At 43.4% G+C, this 20,470-nt stretch overlaps 1 protein-coding gene across 2 annotated transcripts in view; it reads left to right on the top strand.

Annotated features, from left to right (window-relative positions):
* PRKAR2A (protein kinase cAMP-dependent type II regulatory subunit alpha) overlaps positions 1 to 7,657 on the top strand; it is an 84,060-nt gene extending 76,403 nt beyond the window's left edge. For both annotated transcript variants that reach the window (XM_061196742.1, XM_061196741.1), the window contains 3 exons: positions 202 to 267; positions 2,925 to 3,066; positions 3,558 to 7,657. In XM_061196742.1, the coding sequence (XP_061052725.1) occupies positions 202 to 267; positions 2,925 to 3,066; positions 3,558 to 3,691 (342 nt within the window). In that variant the 3' untranslated portion in view covers positions 3,692 to 7,657. The remainder of the gene's footprint in view (positions 1 to 201; positions 268 to 2,924; positions 3,067 to 3,557) is intronic.
* The last annotated feature ends 12,813 nt before the right edge of the window (positions 7,658 to 20,470 follow it).

Raw genomic sequence — 20,470 nt, 5'->3', positions numbered from 1 at the left:
ATGTTTGTCAGTCATAGTTGGACTAACATCCCTGGCAATCAGGATCCTCTTGTTTTGTTCTGAATTTTTTAACCATTGACTGGTTTGTAGGTTTGGAAAATAAATACCAATTCAAGCTCAGGCAATGTGAAAATGATCTATTTCTGTGTCCCTCTTTAATACATATATATGGCTCTGACCTGACCTCCTCTCCCTTTTCAGGGTGAAAAGGCTGATAGCTTTTACATCATAGAGTCCGGCGAAGTGAGCATCTTGATTAAAAGCAAGGTGAGTTTATGTGTGATGATGTGAGTTATGCCAGGGGAGATCCAGATGCCAGGTATATGCACAGAAAGTAACTGTTTGCTTTAATAATGTGAAGTGTGTTTAGTGTATCAAAACCATCATTATGTGAGATATGTGACTGACAATGACCAATGTTTAAGCCCATTCATTGATAAAGATTTAGTATATTTTTTCTTGTTCCTATTGCCTTTACCTCTGTTACATAATTAATGATATGAGAAATATTGGTCTACAAATCAATAAGAAAAAGGATAAGCACCCTAACAGAAAATGGGGCAATTATATAATAAAAAATACATGTGAGTGTTGAATATGAAAAAGCTTCCTTTTTAGAGCACTAGGAAGGGAGGTCTCTAGGACAATTATTATTATGGCCATTTGATGGATAGGGAGACCTAGAAAACACAGTGACCTATAGGTGGGAAGAGTGATTCTTACCATAAATCCATCATCATCAGATTTCCTGTTTCAATTTTTTTAAGAATAAAGAATTTGTTAAAATACTGAGTTACATATAATACTAAATCAACCTAGTGTAAAACCTTTTATGGAATATTTTTTGTAAAAGTTAAGTATGGAGAAAGAAAGAAAAATATGATTACTGCCTATAAGATGGCTTGATTCCTAATTAAAAATATATTTTTTTACTTATAGTTTTTAGACTACTGATATATGTTTGTGCATTTCTCATATTCATTGACACCTGCTGATCACAGCATAGTGTTGGGTTTGTAGGTCTAGCAGCACTGTGGCACTGGGTTGGGAAAGGGGGATTTTGTCAGAAATTCAGTCTTGGGCTCTGCCCCAGACCTACTGAATCAGAATCTGCATTGTATCAAAACCCCCAGGGGGCTGGTGTTCACAGTACAGTGTGATAAGTGCTACTCTAGAGAAGGGACTAGGTAGACATGAACACGTCTGCAGTCCCAGAGAATACAACAGAAATTGGAAAGAGAGCATTGGCTCGGAAGGGGCAGATCAACTTCAGAGCAGACAGGTCAGGGCAGAAGTGTGAAAGGAGGAAAAGTCACACCATGTAAGCCAGTGTGGTACTTTTGTTTATTTTTCTAAATTAACCTTCAGGGACTTCCCTGGTGGCGCAGTGGTTAAGAATCCTCTTGCCAGTGCAGGGGACATGGGTTCGATTCCTGGTCCGGGAAGATCCCACATGCCACAGAGCAACTAAGCCCGTGTGCCACAACTACTGAGCCCGCGCTCTAGAGCCTGCAAACCACAACTACTGGGCCCACGCTCTGCAGCTCCTGAAGCCCGTGCGCCTAGAGACCGTGCTCTGTAACAAGACAAGCCACCGCAATGAGAAGCCGCGCACCGCAGCAAAGAGTAGCCTCCGCTCACTGCAACTAGAGAAAGCCCGCGCACAGCAACGAAGACCCAACGTGGCCAAATAAATAAATAAATAAATAAATAAATAAATAATAATAATAAATTAACCTTTAAAAAAGTTATTTATCTGCCTGTAACATAAAGTCGTTCTTAAAGATTTAGACTAATTCTTATTAATGTTTAAGTATTTTTTTACTTAAATTATTGCTTAGCTTAGCAGATGGATTTGTTTTAAAAAAAATAATAAACTCTAGGGGCTTCCCTGGTGGCGCAGTGGTTAAGAATCTGCCTGCCAATGCAGGGGACACGGGTTCGAGCCCTGGTCTGGGAAGATCCCACATGCCGCAGAGTGGCTAGGCCCGTGAGCCACGACTACTGAGCCTGCACTCTAGAGCCTGTTTTCCGCAACAAGAGAGGCCGCGACAGTGAGAGGCCCGCGCACCGCGATGAGGAGTGGCCCCTGCTCGCCGGAACTGGAGAAAGCCCTCGCACAGAAACGAAGACCCAACACACCCAAAAATAAATTAATTAATTAATTTTAAAAAAAAAAGAAACTCTAGATAGTAAATAAAATATAGTACCTTATTTTCAGTATTTGAAAAGCACAAAGTATAACCTGCTTGATTTCTTAAACCACCATATTTCAAGGTTGAACATTACTTTTAAAAATATTTAGTTACTTAACTCTTCTAAACAAATATGGTAGGGGGACCACTAACTTAAGATGCAGATAGTACCTAAAAATAAAATTTGTCAACGTAAAGTATTGTCCGAGAAAAGCATGGCCTCAAGTCAAAAAGAAGTAGCCCTGAATTGTGACTGTTTACCTATGCGAAGCACTGACGTTTTTTAGGAAGAATTAGCAAAAGACCTTGTATTCTACCCTGTGTCTCAGAAGTCAGCATCTACCAAATGGATCGCATTCATATATGTATAATATATAAATATAAAATATATAAAAATATGCATTATTATATGTTAATATATAGTATATTAACATTATAATATTATATACTATTTTATATACTATATTAATATATCATATTAATATATACTATAATAATATTATACATATATATATACACCTTACCTCTTGGTAAAAGCCAACTCATTTGGTTAAACCAGGCCACTGAGATTAGCCCATGCAGTTTACATGGTACAGTTAGAGTCTCTGCAACATGAATTTCTAAGTAATTGTGTTAAGTGTACTGAAAAGGGAATGTAAGTGTGTGCAACTGGACGTGCCTAGTTGTGATTCTGGAATCAGCCCCGGTCATATTCTCTACCTGCTCTAGACTAAAGCAAACAAGGATGGTGGGAACCAGGAGGTCGAGATTGCCCGCTGCCATAAGGGGCAGTACTTTGGAGAGCTTGCACTGGTCACCAACAAACCCAGAGCTGCTTCGGCTTATGCAGTGGGAGATGTGAAATGCTTAGGTAAGAAAAATTCTATATGCATTAGTGTTTTTTTTTTTTTTTCTAACATGCAGTATTTTTTTCCCATCAGCAAGCCTTGACTTACTCTGTCAGCTCTCACTCACATCTAGGCTTGAACAGTTTGTGTGACCAACCAGAAATGGGTGCATGTGTTCCTTTAGCAAACATTTTTGAGCACTGACAATAGCCTATGAACAGGCATATAGACCTCCTGGCTGTGTGGAAAGAGCAGTGATGGAGACAGGTGTCCAGGGCTGTGTGGGAACAGAGGGAATGAGTGCTGCTGCGCTCTGCAAAGTCTCAAACTTAGATGACATAGTCCTGCTGTGTTCACATAGAAACATCCCTTCTTTTTCCAAGTGTCCAGTATCCAATAGTCCAATTCCTACATCGTGAATGGATATGTTTATGAAAAGGTTTGCATGAGGGAAATGACTGAATTATTGGTGTAGAGAACTTATTCTCTCCCTCACCTCTTTTTAACAATGCAGTTATGGATGTACAAGCATTTGAGAGGCTTCTGGGGCCCTGCATGGACATCATGAAGAGGAACATCTCACACTACGAGGAACAGCTGGTGAAGATGTTCGGCTCCAGCATGGATCTGATAGATCCTGGGCAGTAGGTGTGCCACACCCCAGAGCCTTCTCAGTGTGACCCCAAAACCTTCTGGTCAGCCACAGAACACAAACAGAAAATGTGACAGAACTGTTCCTGCTGTTGCCGCCACCACTACCGTTGCTATGGCTGTGGGCGTTTAGAAAACTTGGAAGTCAGCACTAAAGGATGGGTAGAGGTTCAACCCACACCTCCACTTTGCTTCTGAAAGCCCATTATTAGACCACTTGTAATGATTACTCCAACCCAGTTTTCACAACTTTGGTTCAAAATGGCATGTCTCTCCAACAAGTTAAGTGCCTGATACAAAGTCCAAAGTGTAAACATCTTCCTTTCCTCTCTTGCTGCTACTGTTTCTTTTGGAAGTTACCACAGGTTGGCACAAACCTGTTGTATTACTGTAGACACCCTCCCCCAATCTTTTATAGCCTTCCGTTTCCTCATTTGTCCTTTGAGAAAGTCCACAACTGTAGCTTTGGTTTTACCATCAAAAATGGTGGCAGATGTGATGGAGGTCTGTGGTCCTGTGGCATTGTACTGTCTGCTGACAGTGACACACATGACAGCTGTCCCCAAACTCTCAGTGATGCTTAGGGAAAGGCCCTGCCCAGGGCCCAGCAGGTCAGCACCCCAAAGCACACTGATCAGACATCGGAACCCACGTTAGAGCAGAAAATTTGAGTTTAGCACATTTTACAGGTAGCAGAGAGCCAGGGAAGGTTTTCTGGGTTGGGGGCGGGGGTGTTTTATTTTGTTTTAGTAGATTTTGTTTTGTTTAATCTCTGTGCAGTTTGCATGAGTGAATTGCTGTCCATTTATAAGGAGCTGGGGTCTGGGAGTGCTATGACTGTATCTGATCTAAATACTTTCCTGGGCAACTCCTGCCCATCTCTTATTACCAGTTGCTCTTACTGACTGATGGCAGTGTGCTGGCGAAGAGAGACCTTTCCCTCTACTCCAGAGTTGTTATGTAGCTTTGCTGTTGAACCATCAATTTTTAAACTCTTTAAAGAAGAAGCAGCTATTTTTTTGGAAAAAAAAAAACAACTCTCTATTTAGAGAATTCCCCTGGACATATTCATATATATCAGTTTGTCAGCTGACTCAGGCATTCATCGTAAAGATCAGCTCTTTTTGTTAGCTTTTTTAAATCAGCATCATTTACAATTTCATAGAATTACTGCAAAGACCTTTCTAATTAAGATGTTGGGATATTTAGGGTTCCAGTTGTTAATCCCAGAGGAAAGTAATTTAGCTTGTATTTTAAAACTTTTTAAACCTTTTGATTATATCAGGTAGAATTCTAATGAATTATCGTAATTAACTAGATATATTTCAGAATGAAATTTTTTTTCTTCAGAATAACCTAGAATCAGATGCTACAAGAAATCCTAAGAGCAGTATGAAATTTACCTAAAGATAAATTTGGATGTCATAGCCAAGTTTATATTAAATCAAGAGGCCCTTTCCAATATGAATTTTTTTAACTTGTATATCTCAATAAATCCCTAAGTGATTACATGCTGGGGCTTGAGTCATTCCTGTTGTAGACAGTGATGGAGACCATATGGTCACCTTCCATTGTCCTCCTAAGCCAGGCTGTCTGCTTTTGCCATGAACAGTATGGTCAAGAGATTTTCAGAGTGGTGACCCATCACAACCTTGGTCAATTCTTCCTTTTTCTTGTGCTCCATGAAGTGAAAGCAGAAGGACTCTTTCAGACTGCCCTAGGTAGCCTGCCTTGCAGCTCTCAGAATTGTGAAACATTGTAACTAATACTCCAAAACAGGCAGCTAGCACTGGGAAAGCCTGTGTGGTTTTTCCCATGGTTTTCTGAGGTTCTTATTTTCTATGGTGTTGCTTTATTATCAAATATAAATTAAGAAAGCAGATATTGCACTTTAGCAGACAAGAACCATACCTGTTTCTTACACAGGTAACAGGTACATTCAACTTCAGGAGTGACACAGAGGTGTAGCCCCAGACTGTGTAAGAACTCTGTTTAAACACTGAGCAGGGGAACTTCCCTGGTGGTCCAGTGGATAAGACTCCCCGCTCCCAGTGCAGGGGACCCGGGTTCAATCCCTGGTCAGGGAACTAGATCCCACATGCATGCCACAAATAAGAGTTTGCATGCTGCAACTAAGGAGCTGGCGAGCCACAACTAAGGAGCCTGCCTGCCTCAACTAAGACCCAGCGCAACCAAATAAAATAAATAAATATTTTAAAAACAAAAATAAAAATAAATAAATAAACAAACAGAGTGGATGCTCCCTTACACCCCGCATGCCAGCATTAGTTAGGGCCAGCTGTGAACTCCGAGCCAGTCACTCGCGCAGGCTGCTAGGGATGGGACTTCTCATCTTGCCCTCTTTCACATCCCAGTTCAATCTTCCCCTTCATAGAAGCCTCTTTGACACCCCCAACTTACTGATGCTTTCTGTTTTACAAAGTAGAATTCATCAGGTTTAAGTCTTCCTGCTCTAACTGCGGATTGACATATGGATCATCAGTCCAGACCCTCACTGCATATAGGGCCCCTTGAGGGTCTGACTTGAGGAAGGGAGACTTTACAGGGACCAGTGTGAGTGAAAAGGACACAGCCATTACCAAGGTGCCAGGAGCCTGACAGTGTTGCAATTCTCTTTACAGCATGAGGAATCGAAGGTGGCAGACCAAGTTCAACTCAGGACTCTGGTGTCCACATTGTGCTGGGCAAGCCCTGCACTAAGAGTTGAGCCTCACAGGGAGGAGCATGTGTTGGGAAGAGGTCTTTTTGATAATTGTTTTATACTGTTCTCTTCTATTATGGGTTCAAGCTTCATGATCTCTTTTCTGGCTTTGCTATTGATTTTGCATGGTGGAGAATGTACCTGAGAGCCTTGAGGTTCAACCTGCAGTATTATTCTTCCTGCTGGCCCCAGTTTATCACACCCACTTTCTTCTTTTGGTTGTATTCTCTGAAGGAAGGGTTCATCTGCTCTGTCCTTAGTCCATAGTCCTTATATATAAATATGTTATGTATAATTGCAGTAGATTCTCAGAAATCAGGGTGGAGCTTTTTCTTTGAACAGTTTAATGAGCGAATTCAGCAGCAAAGTGTCAAGAAATGATTCTCCAGCCAGGAGAGGTCATGTTCATCCTCTTATTGCCCAGATTCTCTAGTCACAACGGTACAGTAGTCAGTGAGAGGTGCCACTGGCACCCAACAGCCCCTGGACACACAGCATTTCCATGTCCTGTCACAGTGTACAAACAATTCTCTCATTTAGGAAAATTGAATGAGCATTTTTGCACAGAGAAAAAGGAAAAAGACCCATGAATGTCATCTTTTATATTTTGTTTTCAGTTGGCTAATGTTGAATTTTTTGTTCTTGACATGCACTTGTAAACCAATCTTGCCAAGATACAAGTTGTTTTGGTTTTTCACTACAATTACCTCTTGTTCCTCCTGTCCTGACTGCTGACGTTCCTCAATGATTCTAATGTCTATTTTATGGGAAGCAGCCTTCCCATGGGTTTCCTTTTACACACTGCAGGGCTATCTTTATACTTCTAAAAAAAAGGAGAAAACTGTCACTAAACTCATGGGGGATTTGCGGAAAACCATTTAGCCCACCTTGAGCAAAAGGTAGATTCCTCATTGTTTTCCTAAGCTCATTGTAATAAAAGAAATCTAATTCAGCATTATTGTGCTACCTCAAAGGTAAAAATGTTTTAAGGTCTTTTTGGTCCTGAGTTCTACACATAGTGTTTGAAATGTCTTTCAGTTGGAATTATTTTTAAATCATTGGGGAGAATCTTATTTTAACCTGTTTTACACTTGTATTTTAATCTCAGAAGAATAAGTGATTAGAAGGTGATCAATTCTTGCTCTGTAGTATTGAACATATGATTAAATCATTGTTTGCCATAAACAAGGTTGGGTTTTTTAAAAGGAAACTCTAGGGCTCAGCTTTGCTCTTGGTTAATAAAGGCTGACAAATCATATCTGAATTTTTGGTGCAGCCTTGTGTTGTGTGTTTGTCCTCATTTCAGGGTTCTAGGCCGTCACAGCATTCATCTAGCAGGTACATTATTGAGATTGGGGTGTGAGCTCTTAAAAATTAGAGAGGAGGCCTGGACATATATATTAGGGTTCTCCAGAGAAACAGAACCAATAGCGTGTATGTGTGAGGTGTGTGTGTGTATATATAAAGAGATTTATGGGAATTCCCTGGCAGTCCAGTGGTTAGGACTTGGCGCTTTCACTGCCATGTCCCCGGGTTCAATCCCTGGTCAGAGAACTAAGATCCCACAAGCCGCACAGCACAGCCAAAAAAAAAAAAAGAGAGAGAGAGAGAGAGATTTACTATAACGAATTGGCTCACACAGTTATGTAAGTCCCAAGATATGAAGGGCGAGTTGGCAAGCTGTAGACCTAGGAAAGCTGATGGTTTAATTCCAGTCTGAGTCTGAAGACCTGAGAACCAGGAGAGCCAATAGCATATTTCCCACCCAAAGGCTGGCAGGCTTAAGACCCAGGAAGAGATAATGTTCCAGTTTGAAGGCAGTCAGGCAGGATAATTCTCTCTTACTTGGGAGAGTCAGGCTTTTTGTTCTATTCAGACCTTCAACTGATTGGATGAGGCCCGCCCACATTAGGGAGGGCAATCTGCTTTACTCAGTCCACTGATTTAAATGTTACTCTCATCCAAAACCACCTTTTCAGAAACTCTCAGAACAATGACCAAATATCTGGGCACCCCACGGCCCGTAAATTGACACATAAAATTAACCATGACAGCATGGTATTTGAATTGTTTGGGGATGGTGTACAAGGGCATCCAATATATCCCTTGCTGGGGAAGATATACTCACCATTGAAGCCCAGCAGAAAACATCTCCTGTCTGACAATATCAATTATTTCCTTCTCTGTAACATGGCTATAACCAGAACTAGCAATGACTCTGCGATAGCCCGCTGTATTTATAGTATGTTTCCCAGTGACCAAAGGAAGCTCATTCTATAACAAAATCATGTTCCACTTTGATCTTGCCTTCGCCTGGCAGTACAAAAGGGCCAAGTAATAAGTGAATATAAAAAATACCCACATGGGGCCCAAGAAACTGCTAGTTGAACCCTCAAAGCCAAATTGACCTTGTTTCAAGGCTTTAAAAATTAAATGGTTTGGCCTTTGTGGTTTTGGTGGTGGTATTGCTATGAACAATTAGGAAGTGCCAGGACTATGACAAGATCATATGGTCCACAGTCTCAGCCTTGAAGAGTAAATATCATAGGAGGACTTTGCTTTCTATGTATGTTCTAACAGGAAGCTAGAAATCTGTGCCATCAAAATTACCTGAATATTGGGACTTCACTGGCTGTCCAGTGGTTAAGACTCTGCGCTTCCACTGCAGGGGGCATGGGTTCCATCCCTGGTTGGAGAACTAAGATCTTGCATGCCGCATGGTGCAGCCAAAAGTTAAAAAAAAAAAAAAAATTTACCTGAATATATCCTTAGCAATCTTAGTGCATCAATTTTATAGCAACAGAATTAAAACAGTATTACTTATAATGTGATTAAGGAAATTGGGGTTGTTTCACAAGACATTCATGTTAAATATGAATTTTGCTTCCTTTACCCATCCTCTCTACAGACAAATGCCTTATCACAGATGATGGCCAGTGAGTGATACATACTGTTACCTGATGGGGGAAATGCAGAGTGTCAACTAGGAACATATTAAATAATCAGTTGTGAATTCAGATGAGATGAGTATTATCTAAGTTCTGAATTAGAATGTCAGAAATTAGGTCTGACTCAGCTCATTTGTTCATTGAACAAAATCTTGATTACCTGCTTTGGCCATTCCTGACACTGTTTAAATCCCAGGAATTATCAAGAGTAATGACGCTGGGGTCCGAAGGGCATTCCTGGACCTTTCCTCCAGTGCTATGGAGCTTATCCTCATGTTTCTGGACTCACATAGACAGCAGCCCCAGTCTCCTATTTCAAGGATGATCATGCTTCCAGTGCCTGTTGTTGCCTTTGGTCATGCTGCTTTTCTCTATATGGCTCCCATTGCCTCTTCTTAAAGTGAGTAGTTTGGACACACAAGCATGCAATGTTCCTCACTGCTTTAGCTTGCATCACATAATTATGGTTACAGAAGCACCTAGGAAGCTGTCAAAAGAGAAAGACTAGATTTAAGATTTTAAGGAAAGCTCCCTCCAGGTAAGGACATCTCAGAAATTGTCATCTTCATGCTAGTCATCCTAAATATCAAGATTAAGTTTGGCTGGATATGCCTTTCTGGCCTAGGTTGCCTTCTGTGATGATGTGCTAAGAATCAAATTTTGTGGGACGTGTCTCTTTTGTGTGACATTTCCACCCCTTCCTCTTTGACTCCTTCCCAAATAGAATCCTTGATCCTTTGGGCACTTCTCTCTATTCTATGTCTTTAAGTACACAGAGTCAAGCAATGCCCAGCCCATTTGAAGACTACAGGGCAGAAGGCTGACCAGACTGGAATATGAAACCACAGGGGGACTGGGAGCTACCCCAGACACTAGGAAAGCCAGCAGGACCTGACTTCACTAATCAGTCCATCCTGACAGGCAGAAGAATGGGTATTTGCCAGTCAGCTCTTGGGGAAGAGCTGTCGAAACAGATAGTACCAGCCAAATCTCCATGGCCCTTCCTCCCTCTGCAGAATTGCACTGAGGCAAGGGTCAAAAGCCACTGTATATGCTGCTGAAAGCTAGGATCCAGCAATCTCCTCTCTGGCTAGGCCCTCCAACCCCCAGAAAGAGGAGGCAGAGGTGTGCAGGTGTGTTTTTTTTTTTTCCTAGCAAACAAGTAAAAAGGAAGAGCTAAAGTCTAGACCCACCAGATGAGCAGACCAGCACTTTCCAGCATAATATTCAAGCATAGTTAAACTGGACATTTTTATTCTGAAAATGAAAGGCCTGGGCGTGAAGGGACACCTGCAGTACACATTCCCATACCTGCCATGAGCCCATCCCAGGCAGCTGAAGAAGCAAGGGACCTGAAGCTAAGTCTTAGGCCTGTAGGACAGGCGGGGAAGAGACCTTTGAGGCAGTTGTGCATTAGTCCCAGGCAAGTGAGAATCCTGCATGAGCCACCTTGGACCACTGGCATCCTGTCTCAGAGCTGTGCAGCCAGCCCCATGCCTGGGGTGAGAAATAGGGCCATGCATGGGCTCAGATGCCCCCAGGAATCGGCCTGGACCTCCAAATGAGGGGCTCTTCCCTCTGGCAGCTCTGGAAGCCATAGCACTTTCCCAACCAGGATGGAGCTGGGGGAGAGAGGGTATATGACCCCCAGACCTCCAACTCAGGCACTGCTTCTACCTCAGAACTCAAGATGGTTCCACCAGGCTGGCAGCTCCTGCCTGAGGTGAGTCAGACGAGGATGAGTTGGAGTTCTCATCTAGGGCCTTCGCTTGCTCCACTGTGAAGAAAGAGGTAGGCTTATGGGAAGGCATCCACCCCCACTGCCCTTGGCTTTGCCCAGAGGCATTGGCCCAGGAGGATTCCAGCCTTGCCTCTCACATGCCTGGGCTGGGCCAAGGCCCAACTACAGTAGGTGGCTGGGGCCCAGTGGCTGGTGTGGTCTCTCCCATTGTGCTCACTTTAAGCTGGGCATCTCGGGCTCACAGAAAAAGCAGCCCCTACTCTCTGACAGAGCTGGCCTGATGACTGAAAACTAGGGTGGGTTATCCTAGTACCTGATAAATGGATGAAACTATTTTATAACATAAGAGGGCGAGCCTCACATCTGGGACCTGGTCAAAGGGCCAGGTTTACAACATGCAAGTGAAGGTACATTAAAAGTGCAGGTGTAGGGCCCGCTGAGACCAGGCTGGCCTCCAACACAATGGGAATTTTTCCGAGTGCCTCTCTAGAGTCTTCAATCCCCACTTGTGCTGGTAACAAGGGTGTATGTGTCGAGGATGGGCTGGGAATCACCTCCACTCTGGCCCTGTGGAATCATTTTCTTGGTAATTTTGCTGCCTTTTGTTCTGGAAGAAAAAAAATCTTAGGAATGATTTGCAGCCAGCCCCTCCCCACATGGACCAGTCCCAGGCCTGGCTGGGGGTTGGGGGAACATCTGGGATTTGAGTCCCTTCCCTGCCCAGGTGAGAACATCATGTTCCCTACTCAGAGATGCATATCCAACCCTTGAGTGCTGGGGGCCCTGGGAGGACTCCAGGCTGGAGAGGATGGGGTTGAGTGAGAATGGCCAGCTCTGTTTGAGAAACAGGAAGGGAAAGGAATTCCGAGAGATGTCTGATCCCAGAACAACTCTATGCACTCTCATCCCCACCGCTCCCCAGGCCCAGGCCCTAGCAGATAGGAGCGCTACCTCAATTCCAGCCCCGGGCCAGGGCTGCGTGGAAGGGACAAGGTGCCACAGGGGAGCCACAGCTGTTCACACACATAAATCAGGCTCCCCAACTGCAGTCTCCTCAACCTCCTGGTCCAACTCTCATCCCCTCCACCTTTGGATGACCTCTTTCACCCTGGCCCATTCCTGCCTGGGGCCTGGTTACATCCCTGAGATAAGGTCTCTGATCAGCACCTCCCTGCCATCCTTCACCTCCAGGCCCCTTGCACTGCTTGCTGCCCGGCCCTGTCCTCTAACCTCTTGCATCCCTGCTCACCCTCCCCCAGCAATGGCCTCACCTTGATTTTAGGGAAAAAACAGAAGCGATGGGTCAGAAGCTCAGGGCTCCTCCTCTGTCCCCCATGTCCTCCTCTAGCTACTGCCCCACTGTTCTCCCTTCACAGCAAAAGCCTTAAGACCTGCCTGCAGTTGCCTCCTCACCTCCCATTTGTCACAGCGCAACCCTGCCCTCCCGAGTGGCTAACACGGGCAGACAGGGCTGATGCACAGATGAGGGCAGAGCCGGCTCTCTGGAGTCTCAGCCGAATTCACCATGGCGAACTTCTCCCTCCTGCTTCAAGAACCACCTTCTCGGAATTCCCTGGCGGTCCAGTGGTTAGGACTCCGTGCTTCCATTTCAGGGGGCACAGGTTCGATCCCTGGTCGGGGAACTAAGATCCCGCAAGCCAAGCAGCACTGCCAAAAACAAACAAAAAAACACACTACCTTCTCAGGAGCATCCAGTTCTCCTGGTTTTTTTCCAACCTCCATTGCCAGGTTTTACCGAGGCTAGAGTTAAATGTTGAAGCAACCCAGGGCTCCACTCTGGGTTTTCCTCTCTCCCTCCCTGGGAGGTTTTGTCAGGGACAGCCTGGATTGGGGTGTTATCTCCATGCTGCTCACTCCAGATTTATACCTCCATCTGGGACACTCCACTGAGCCTAGTGTCCAGTAGTCCCAGGCCAGGGTCCCTCTCCTGTCTCTGCACTCTACCCACTAGGAACTTTCTGCAACGTTTGCTTTTCTTTCCTTTAATTTTTAAATTAAAAAAAATTTTAAGTGTGGAATATACCAAGGGTGCATAAAACAAGAACATTCCGCTCACTGGTTTCTCATAGGCCCAACACTCACAAAGTACAGCCCAGATGAAGAACACTGTCAGGTCCCTGCAGCCCCCTTGGGGCACACCAGTCATTCCTCCCTGCTCTATCCTGAGTTTTAAGGTAAGGTGGTCATAACTTTCTTGATTGTTTTTATCACCTAAACATACCTCTCTAAAGAATCACTTTCCAGGACTTCCCTGGACGTCTAGTGGTTAGGACTCAGTGCTTTCACTGCTGTGGCCCTTGGTTCAATCCCTGGTCGGGGAACTAAGATCCGCAAGCCACTCAGCATGGCCAAAAAAAAAGAAAAAACCACTTTCCTCGTATGGTGAAATATATACCTATAATTAAATGCATAAGGGAGAACCCATCCTAACTTCTAGTTTTTAACGCAGTCTTTTATCTTTTTCTCTCGTGCTTACCTCTGCCTCTCCCTTCTATCACCATCACTCTCTGGAACCCTTGGTTGCAAGAATATGTTGCCTATATTTCTCCTTGTTTATATAATCATACATATATATGCACACTATACATATATACACACATTTACACAGAGTGGTTTGTCTTTGGTTTACATATTTAGATCATTTTGTATACACTTTTCTGCATCTTACCTTTCTCACTCATCCTAATTTTGTGGCAGGCCCTCCAATTCAAGTGGTATTATTTATTCCAATTCCTTCTTTTTGATGGTGACTTAAAACAGGTCCACACACTTTCTGATACTTCTCTTACAAAATGTGGAGTCTAATTTCCCTCTCCTTGGATATAGCCTGGCCTTAATGACTTTGATTCTAATGAATAGAATCAGGCAGAAATGACTCTGTGACTTCTGAGTCTAGGTTAGAAAGATGATACAGCTTCCACCTGTTTTGCTCTCTCTTGGGACAATCACCCTTGGAAACTAACCACCATGTTGTGAGGAAGCCCAGGGCACATGGAGAGGCCACGTGTGGGTGTTCCTGGGCGGTCCAGTGCTTAGGACTTGGCGCTCTCACTGCTGAGGGCAGCGCAGCCAGAAAAAAAAAAAAGAAAAAAGAAAAGTCTTAGCTGACAGCCAAAATCAGACACCAGAATTCAAGTGAGGAGCCTTCCGATGATTCCAGCCCTAGCTTTTCAGCAGCCCAGACTGATGCAGCAGAGAAGAGCAGTCTCCACTGAATTCTTCACAAAGGTCAGATTTGTGAGCAAAATAAATGTTGCTATTTTAAGCCACTAAATTTGGGTAATTTGTTACACAGTATAGTAACCAGAACAATATGGAGGTACCAAAATGTCACCAACTGTGCTTTTGTGAATGGGCCATCACTTTGCAAATATTTTCCACTACACCTATTTCTGTAAGTGAGAATCCCAAGATTGGGATTATAGGGTCCATAAGCATATGCTTTTTTTTTTTGATGTGGAAAGTCTTTATTGAATTTGTTACAATATTGCTTCTGTTTTATGTTTTGTTTTTTTGGCCCTGAGGCATGTGGGATATCAGCTCCCCAACCAGGGATGGAATCCACACCCCCTGCATTGGAAGGCAAAGTCTTAACCACTGGACCACCAGGGAAGTCCCGCATATGTATTTTTATTTTAGTGGAGTTTGTCAAATTGCTTTCCAAAAAGGCTATAACTGATCTTACCTTTGTCAACAGTGTTTGGACAAATCCTTTTCCTCACATCCCTGAAAGCCAGAGTTGGTGTAGCTCTTTTTAACTTTTGCTAGTCTACTAAATATAAAGTGACTTATTCTCATTGTTACTCTTTAAAAAAAAAAAAAAACTTTCATGCCACAACTAAGGAGTAGGCGAGCTGCAACTAAGGAGCCCCTCTGCTGCAACTAAGACCCAGCGGGACCAAATTAATTAATTAATTAATTAATTAATTAATTAATTAATTTTAAAAAATAGACTTTTTTTTTTAGAGCAGTTTTAGGTTCATAGCAAAATTGAGTTCCCATATAGCTCCTTCCCCCATAACACACAGCTTCCCTCACCATCAACATCCTGCACTAGTGTGGTATGTTTGTTCCAATCAGTGAACCAATGTTAACACATCATCAACCAAAGTCCATAGTTTACATAGAGTTCATTCTTTGTGTTGTACATTCCATGGGTTTTGACAAATTCTAATAACATGTATCTACCATTATAGTATTATACAGTATAGTTTCACTGCCCTAAAAAAATCTCCTGTGCTCCACCTATTTATCTCTCCCTCTCCCTCAAATGCCTGGCAACCACTGCTCTTTTTACTCTCTCCATAGTTTTGCCATTGTTACATTTTTCACTTTGATTTGCCTTCCTTGCTTTCTGATGAGTTTGAACATCTTTTCAGGTTGTGAGATTTTGTTGGTTGCCTCCCAATAGCTTTTTCTCCTTCATCTTTGCTAACAAATCTGGATTTTTTCCAGGGTGGCAAGTGTCCAGTCTCAAGTGATTCCCTGACTCCATTCCCTGAACTCTCAGCCTCCTTGCACCTACGGGTGGCCACAAATGACCCAGTTTTAGTCATTGAGAAATAAATATAAGTCTGCTAGGGATTTCCCTGGTGGCGCAGTGGTTAAGAATCTGCCTGCCAATGCAGGGGACACGGGTTCGAGCCCTGGTCCGGGAAGATCCCACATGCCGCGGATCAACTAAGCCCGTGCGCCACAACTACTGAAGCCCATGCTCCGCAACAGGAGAAGCCACTGCAATGAGAAGCCCACGCACCGCAACAGAGTAGCCCCCGCTTGCAGCAACTAGAGAAAGCCCATGGGCAGCAACAAAGACCCAACACAGCCAAAAGTTAATTAATTAATTAATTAATTTAAAAAATAAAAAATAACAAATATAAGTCTGCTGGGAGTTCTGGGGAGGTGTTTGCTTACCTGATAAAGGGGAAAGATGTGGCTGGTGCCAACAGCAGGATTTCCTCCTGCTTTGAATACTAATGTGATGTCTGGAGAGACAGTAACTACCTAGCAAAGCTGGGCCCACAAGCATGAAGACAAAAGGCAGCATGCTAAGGATGATGGTGGAAGGGTCAAAAACACACTGGGTTATATGCCGCAGAAATGAATGGTTTGTGTCCACGAAAAGACACGTGAAGAAACACCTATGGAAACTATATTCATGCTAGCCAACATCTGGAATCAGTCTAGATGGCTATCAACAGTAGAACAGATGGATAATTTGTGGTATAGTCATGTAATGGAATACTATATAGACACGAAAGAGATAAGACTATAGCAATACACAATAATATGGATGAAACTCATAGACACAACATTGAATAAAAAAGCCAGACACCAAAAAAGTACATATTGTATAATTCAATATATATGAAATTTTAAATGTGCAAAATTTATCTATGGTAATGGAAGTCAGAATAGTGGTTACCTCTGCAGGAGAAGTAGTAGCTAGGAGGGCAGAAGGTTACCTTCAGAGTGGGGTGGTTAACCTTGGGTGAGGTGGCTGCCTTCTGCCAAGGACCATTTTCAGAGGGAGACAGCTGAGGGCTGAGATCTGGACCACATACCATATCATGAATTTAGTATGTCTTTCCACTTGTTCATATCTTATCCTTTAGTAATATTCTATAGGTTTCATGTCCTTTAATAAGATTTTTTTTTATAACTTATTTTTTATTTATTTTTGGCTGCACGGGATCTTAGTAGCAGCACGCGGGATCTTTGTTGAGGCATGTGACATCTTTCCTTGTGGTGCACAGGCTTCTCTCTAGTTGTGGCGGGCAGTTTTCTCTTCTCTAGTTGTGGCGCGTGGGCTCCAGGGCGGGTGGGCTCTGTAGTTTGTGGCACGCGGGCTCTCTAGTTGAGGTTCAGGAGCTCAGTAGTTGTGGCGCGGGGGCTTAGTTGCCCTGGGGCATGTGGGATCTTAGTTCCCTGACAGGGATCGAACCTGGGTCCCCTACATTGGAAGGCAGATTCTTTACCACTGGACCACCAGGGAAGTCCCCTTTAATAAGATTTTATAGATTTCCCACCTATACAGTTCCTATACTTTTCTTAATAATTTATTCCTAAATATTTTATAGTTATTGTAAATTGAATGTTTTTCTTGTTTTTATTTATTTCTAGAGGCTTATTTTTAGTAAATGCTATTATTTTAAATATATTTTTCTTGTATTTATCACCTTAAATTTTCTCTTATTAATTGTAGTAGTTTTCAAGAAAGTCCTTTGGATTTTCTAGATTTACAATCATGGCATTAACTAAAGAGATAGTGTGTACTCTCTTTCTTTCCAATATTTATAACATTTCATTTTCTTGCCTTATTACATTTGCTAGAACTCTAAGCCAATGTGTAATAATAATAGTGTTAATGCCAATGTTGTCTAGTTCCTCATTAAAAAGAAAAAAGTTTTAGTACCTGGTGTATGTTGACTTATGATTATTTTATATTTCATATCTTTTTCATAAATTGTGCCTTTGTTAGGTAGTGGTCCTCTTTATTTTGCTCAACGCCTGTCACCTTAAATCCTACCTTCTTTAATGTCACTGGCTACTCCTGCTCTCTTCTAGTTTGTGCTGGCCTGACCTCACTCTTTGCCAACTCCTTTATTTTCAGCCTTTTCTTTTCTTGTGGTTTCAAGTGTCTTTCTTATAAATAGTATGTGGCAGGGTTTTGTTTATCTAACCCAGTCTTTAAAGGGGGTTCAGGGTGTCCCTATTTAGTATGATAAATATGCTTGACTTTGCTCATTCCATAATTACTTTCTTATTTTTTTACTTTGTGGTTTCATCTTTTTATTCAGTTGAACTATTCGAAACTACCATTTTTATAGGTCAAAACAGTTGAATACTAGCAATTTCATACAGCTAACTTATAACTTTCCTTTTCTGTCTCTCTCTCTTTTTTTTTTTTTTTTTTGGCCACACCTCGAAGCTTTCAGGATCTTAGTTCCCTGACCAGGGATTGCCTGGGGCCCCGGCAGTGAGAGCTCCGTGTCCTAACCAGTGGACCATCAGGGAATTCCCTCTCTCTTTTAAGAAGATGCCATTCATTTAATTTTTCTTTGGTAATTTGGAAATTCTAGTACTTTTCCATTCCATTAGTGGCTACCTTCCCTCTCCAGGTATGAGGACTGTCCCTTGGCTGGGCATAGGTAGCAGATAGTGTGCCTGTGTTAAGGGGGAGAGTTCGAGAACAGCTGGCTCTTCTTCCTTGGTAGATAACTTGTCTTATCCATCTGGGAGCTTGTACAATGTCCTCTTTCTCCTTGAAGTTTAAGAATTTTACTATAGTCTTTCCCTTCCATACTGCCTGGGAATGTGGTCAATACCTCCCATATGCAAACACAGCATTTTCTTCATGTCGGGAACTCCTATTGTTTGCACATCAGGATTCCTGGATTTGGCCCCCAAATCTCTGGTCTGTTCCCTCATGCCTTTGTGCTCTGTGCATCTTTTCATTGAGCTCTGAGCTATTTCTTCCATTAGACCCAATCACAATCTTCATAATCTTCCACCATGCCAAAATTGTGCTTTCCTTGGGGTCTTTGCACTTGCTATGCTTTCTGCCAGGAATGATTTCTCTTAGATCTTTCCCTGATCAGTCATGCCTTTGGTTGATCTTAGCTCTGATGTCCACTTCTCAGATTCACCTTTCCTGCTGCCTTAGACATAAACACCATACTCTGTACATCAGCTTGGTTCCTTTCCTCCACTGTATTCACTCTGCCCATAATTAGTTATTTGCTGTATTCATCCTTCACACACTCCCCCATCCACTCCCCGCTGGATGGTAAGGACTCTGTAAATCATTTGAATTCTTGCTGTGTCCATTCTTGCCATGTACCCAGTGTCTAGCCCCAGTAAGCCCTCGCTAAGCACTTATGGAAGGAATGGAAGAGTGAATTAAGACTGGGACTGCCCCCAGGGAGACCTTGCCCTGTCCAGTTTCCTCGCCACCCATGGGAGCACTGGAATGGGAGATTGGGTGGGCAGAGGAAGGGGCAGTGCCTGTTTGTGAAGGCCTGAATGACTGGTGCCTGTTGGGCTTTTATTCTGTAGCTACAGCAGTCACTGCAGGTCCTGAAGCCACAGACAGGGAACAGGAGCAGGAGCTGGGCCGGGTGTAATTCCACTGGGTGTGGGGGGCCTTCTTGGCCTGACCCAGGGCTAGCCTTGGTCTGGGGCACTCTCATCCTGCTACAACATCCCACTGCCCCATTTTATTTTTTATCACTTAATACCACATGGCATTCTTTTTATTTAGTCAGTCAACAGGTATTTCTGGAGCTTACTTGGTGTTTGAGATGGTCAGTATACATCCATGAGCAAAAGAGATTTCCACTTGAGACATGAGAGTGCACAGAGTGTGACACGTGAGAAACTTTAGGAGACGAGCAGTGCTTCTGGAGGTGAACAAAGGAGATGCAGGCAGAGAGGTAATGGGGAATAATGGAGCCCTTGCCAGCTCTGGCTTTTCTTTGGGGGAGTTGCTACTGCAGGGTTCCGAGCTGGGTATGAGAGATTCTGACTCATGTATTCATAGGCTGATGTGTGGAGAACCGACTGAAGGTGGCAAGGGCAGCAGCAAAAGACTGGGATGTGGCTGTGACATTGTCCTGGGGAGAGATGGTGGTGGCTTGGACTAGGTGGAAGCCATGGACCTGGCAAGAGGTGGTCTCATTCAGGGTAGATGATGCGATGGAAGCAACGGGACTTCCTGATGCATTGAATGTAAGTGGGAAAGAAAGTAGTCAAGACAAAGTCTGAGGTGTTTGGCCTGAACAGTAGGAAGGACTGAGCTGCCATCACTTGAGCTGGGGGAGCTGGGGTGGAGTAGGTTTGGGGGATGAGCTGGAGCTAGGGTGGCACAAGTTGAGTTTGAGGTGCCAAGAGGAAGTCAGAGTACAGGTGCCTAGTCCATAGCTGGACATTGAGTCTGGCACTCAGAAAAGGTCTGACTGGACATACACCTTTGGGAGTGATAGACATATAAGTGGAATTTGAAGCCATGACCCTGGGTAAGATTATGAGAGCGATAGTGTAGACAGAGAAAAGGTGAAGAGGAGGAACCAGTGAGGTCAGAGGAAACCAGGAGGGCATGGGGCCCTGGAAGCCACACAGGGATTGTGCTTCCAAGAGAGGAGAGATCAGCAGGTCACAGGAAATCTTTCCTGCCTATCCTCATAAGGGCAGGCTTTTTTTTTTTTTTTCCCTACTGTTTTTGTTCACTGCTGTATTTCCAGCACAGAGAGTAGGTGCTCCATAAATAGTTGTTGAATGAATGAGTATATGCATGAATCCACACCTCTGCAAACTGCCAGCACACAGGGATTTTTTAAAAGAGC

Source organism: Eubalaena glacialis, chromosome 7, assembly GCF_028564815.1.
Source record: "Eubalaena glacialis isolate mEubGla1 chromosome 7, mEubGla1.1.hap2.+ XY, whole genome shotgun sequence".
Lineage (NCBI taxonomy): Eukaryota > Metazoa > Chordata > Mammalia > Artiodactyla > Balaenidae > Eubalaena > Eubalaena glacialis.
Note: the sequence above shows the minus strand (reverse complement) of the source record. Positions and strands in the feature narration are given on the sequence as shown.